We start from the raw sequence: 1744 nt of genomic DNA on the forward strand, positions 1-1744 counted from the left end.
AAGTATTTTTTAAATCGCTTACAGATACGTGTTTAATAAGATGTCAAATATGCATTATGCAAATTAGAAGGTTACGAAAGGTAAAAAATAGTTTGCATTTTATAGCTTTCTATATCTGTTAGCTTATCTGCTGTATTCACATCCTGCACGGCATGCAGGTATACGTACATTGTTTGTTCACTTCGTTGCGTATTCAAATTGTCATCTAAATAAACTAGCAAGTACACATGGACTGGCTAGTTCATTGGTATATTCAAGTAACCTACGAGACAGTTCGAAACCCATGATCTAAATATGTCGCCTTGGCACCCTATAAAGTAATAGGATTAAGAAAAGAAACATATATGGTTGGTAGAAGCACTAGTTTTCAGATAATCGAGCGCCAGTCTGATAGGATGACTAGACAATCGGACGACTGATGGATGACTAGACGATTGGACGACTGAAGGGATGAGTGGACGATTGAACGACTGATGGGATGAGTGGACGATTGGACGACTGATAGGATGACTGGACGATTGGACGACTGATGGGATGAGTGGACGATTGGACGACTGATGGGATGAGTGGACGATCGGACGATTGATGGGATGACTGGACGATTGAACGACTGATAGGATGAGTGGACGATTGGGCGACTGATGGGTTGCCTGGACGATTGGACGACTGATGGGATGAGTGGACGATTGGACGACTGAAGAGATGAGTGGACGATTGGACGACTGATGGGATGAGTGGACGATTGGATGACTGATGGGATGACTGGATGGTTGGACGACTGATGGGATGAGCGGACGATTGGACGACTGATGGGATGACTGGACGATTGGATGACTGATGGGATGAGTGGACGATTGGACAACTGATGGGATGACTGGACGATTGGACGACTGGAGGGATGAGCGGACGATTGGATGACTGATGGGATGACTGGACGATCCAACGACTGATGGAATGACTGGACGATCCAACGACTTGTAAGATGACTGGACGATCGGACGACTGAAGGGATGAGTGGACGATTGGATGACTGATGGGATGACTGGACGATTGGACGACTGATGGAATGACTGGACGATCCGACGACCTGTAAGATGACTGGACGATCGGACGACTGATGGGATGAGTGGACGATTGGACGACTGATGGGATGACTGGACGATTGGACGACTGAAGGGATGAGTGGACGATTGGATGACTGATGAGATGACTGGACGATTGGACGACTGATAGAATGACTGAACGATCCGACGACCTGTAAGATGACTGGACGATTGGACGACTGAAGGGATGAGTGGACGATTGAATGACTGATGGGATGACTGGACAATTGCACGACTGATGGGATGAGTGGACGATTGGACGACTGATGGGATGAGTGGACGATTGGATGACTGATGGGAATGAATGGACGATTAGACGACCGATGGGATGAGTGGACGATTGGACGACTGATGGAATGAGTGGACGATCCGACGACTTGTAACATGACTGGACAATCGGACAACTGATGAGATGATTGGACGATTGGACGACTGATCAAATGGCTGGACAATTGGATGGATGACACAAGATACATGCCCTACGACACGTGTCATTTGTTCGATTTCGCAACAGCTTTGTAAAAGTCTCATTTTTTACAATATTCATGCAGTAAAATATTTATAGCCCTTCATAAATACAATTAGCTATATAAATAACTTATAGTAAGTGATGCAATTCTTTTGTCTTCCACTTCCTCGTG

At 45.6% G+C, this 1744-nt stretch overlaps 1 protein-coding gene across 1 annotated transcript; it reads right to left on the reverse strand.

The window, feature by feature from the left end:
- Positions 1-367: 367 nt before the first annotated feature.
- LOC135473229 (uncharacterized) lies at positions 368-1489 on the reverse strand. Its single transcript, XM_064753073.1, has one exon. It carries the CDS (start codon positions 1487-1489, stop codon positions 368-370), a length of 1122 nt encoding a protein of 373 aa, XP_064609143.1.
- Positions 1490-1744: the final 255 nt, after the last annotated feature.

This window comes from Liolophura sinensis, chromosome 8 (genome assembly GCF_032854445.1).
Source record: "Liolophura sinensis isolate JHLJ2023 chromosome 8, CUHK_Ljap_v2, whole genome shotgun sequence".
NCBI lineage: Eukaryota > Metazoa > Mollusca > Polyplacophora > Chitonida > Chitonidae > Liolophura > Liolophura sinensis.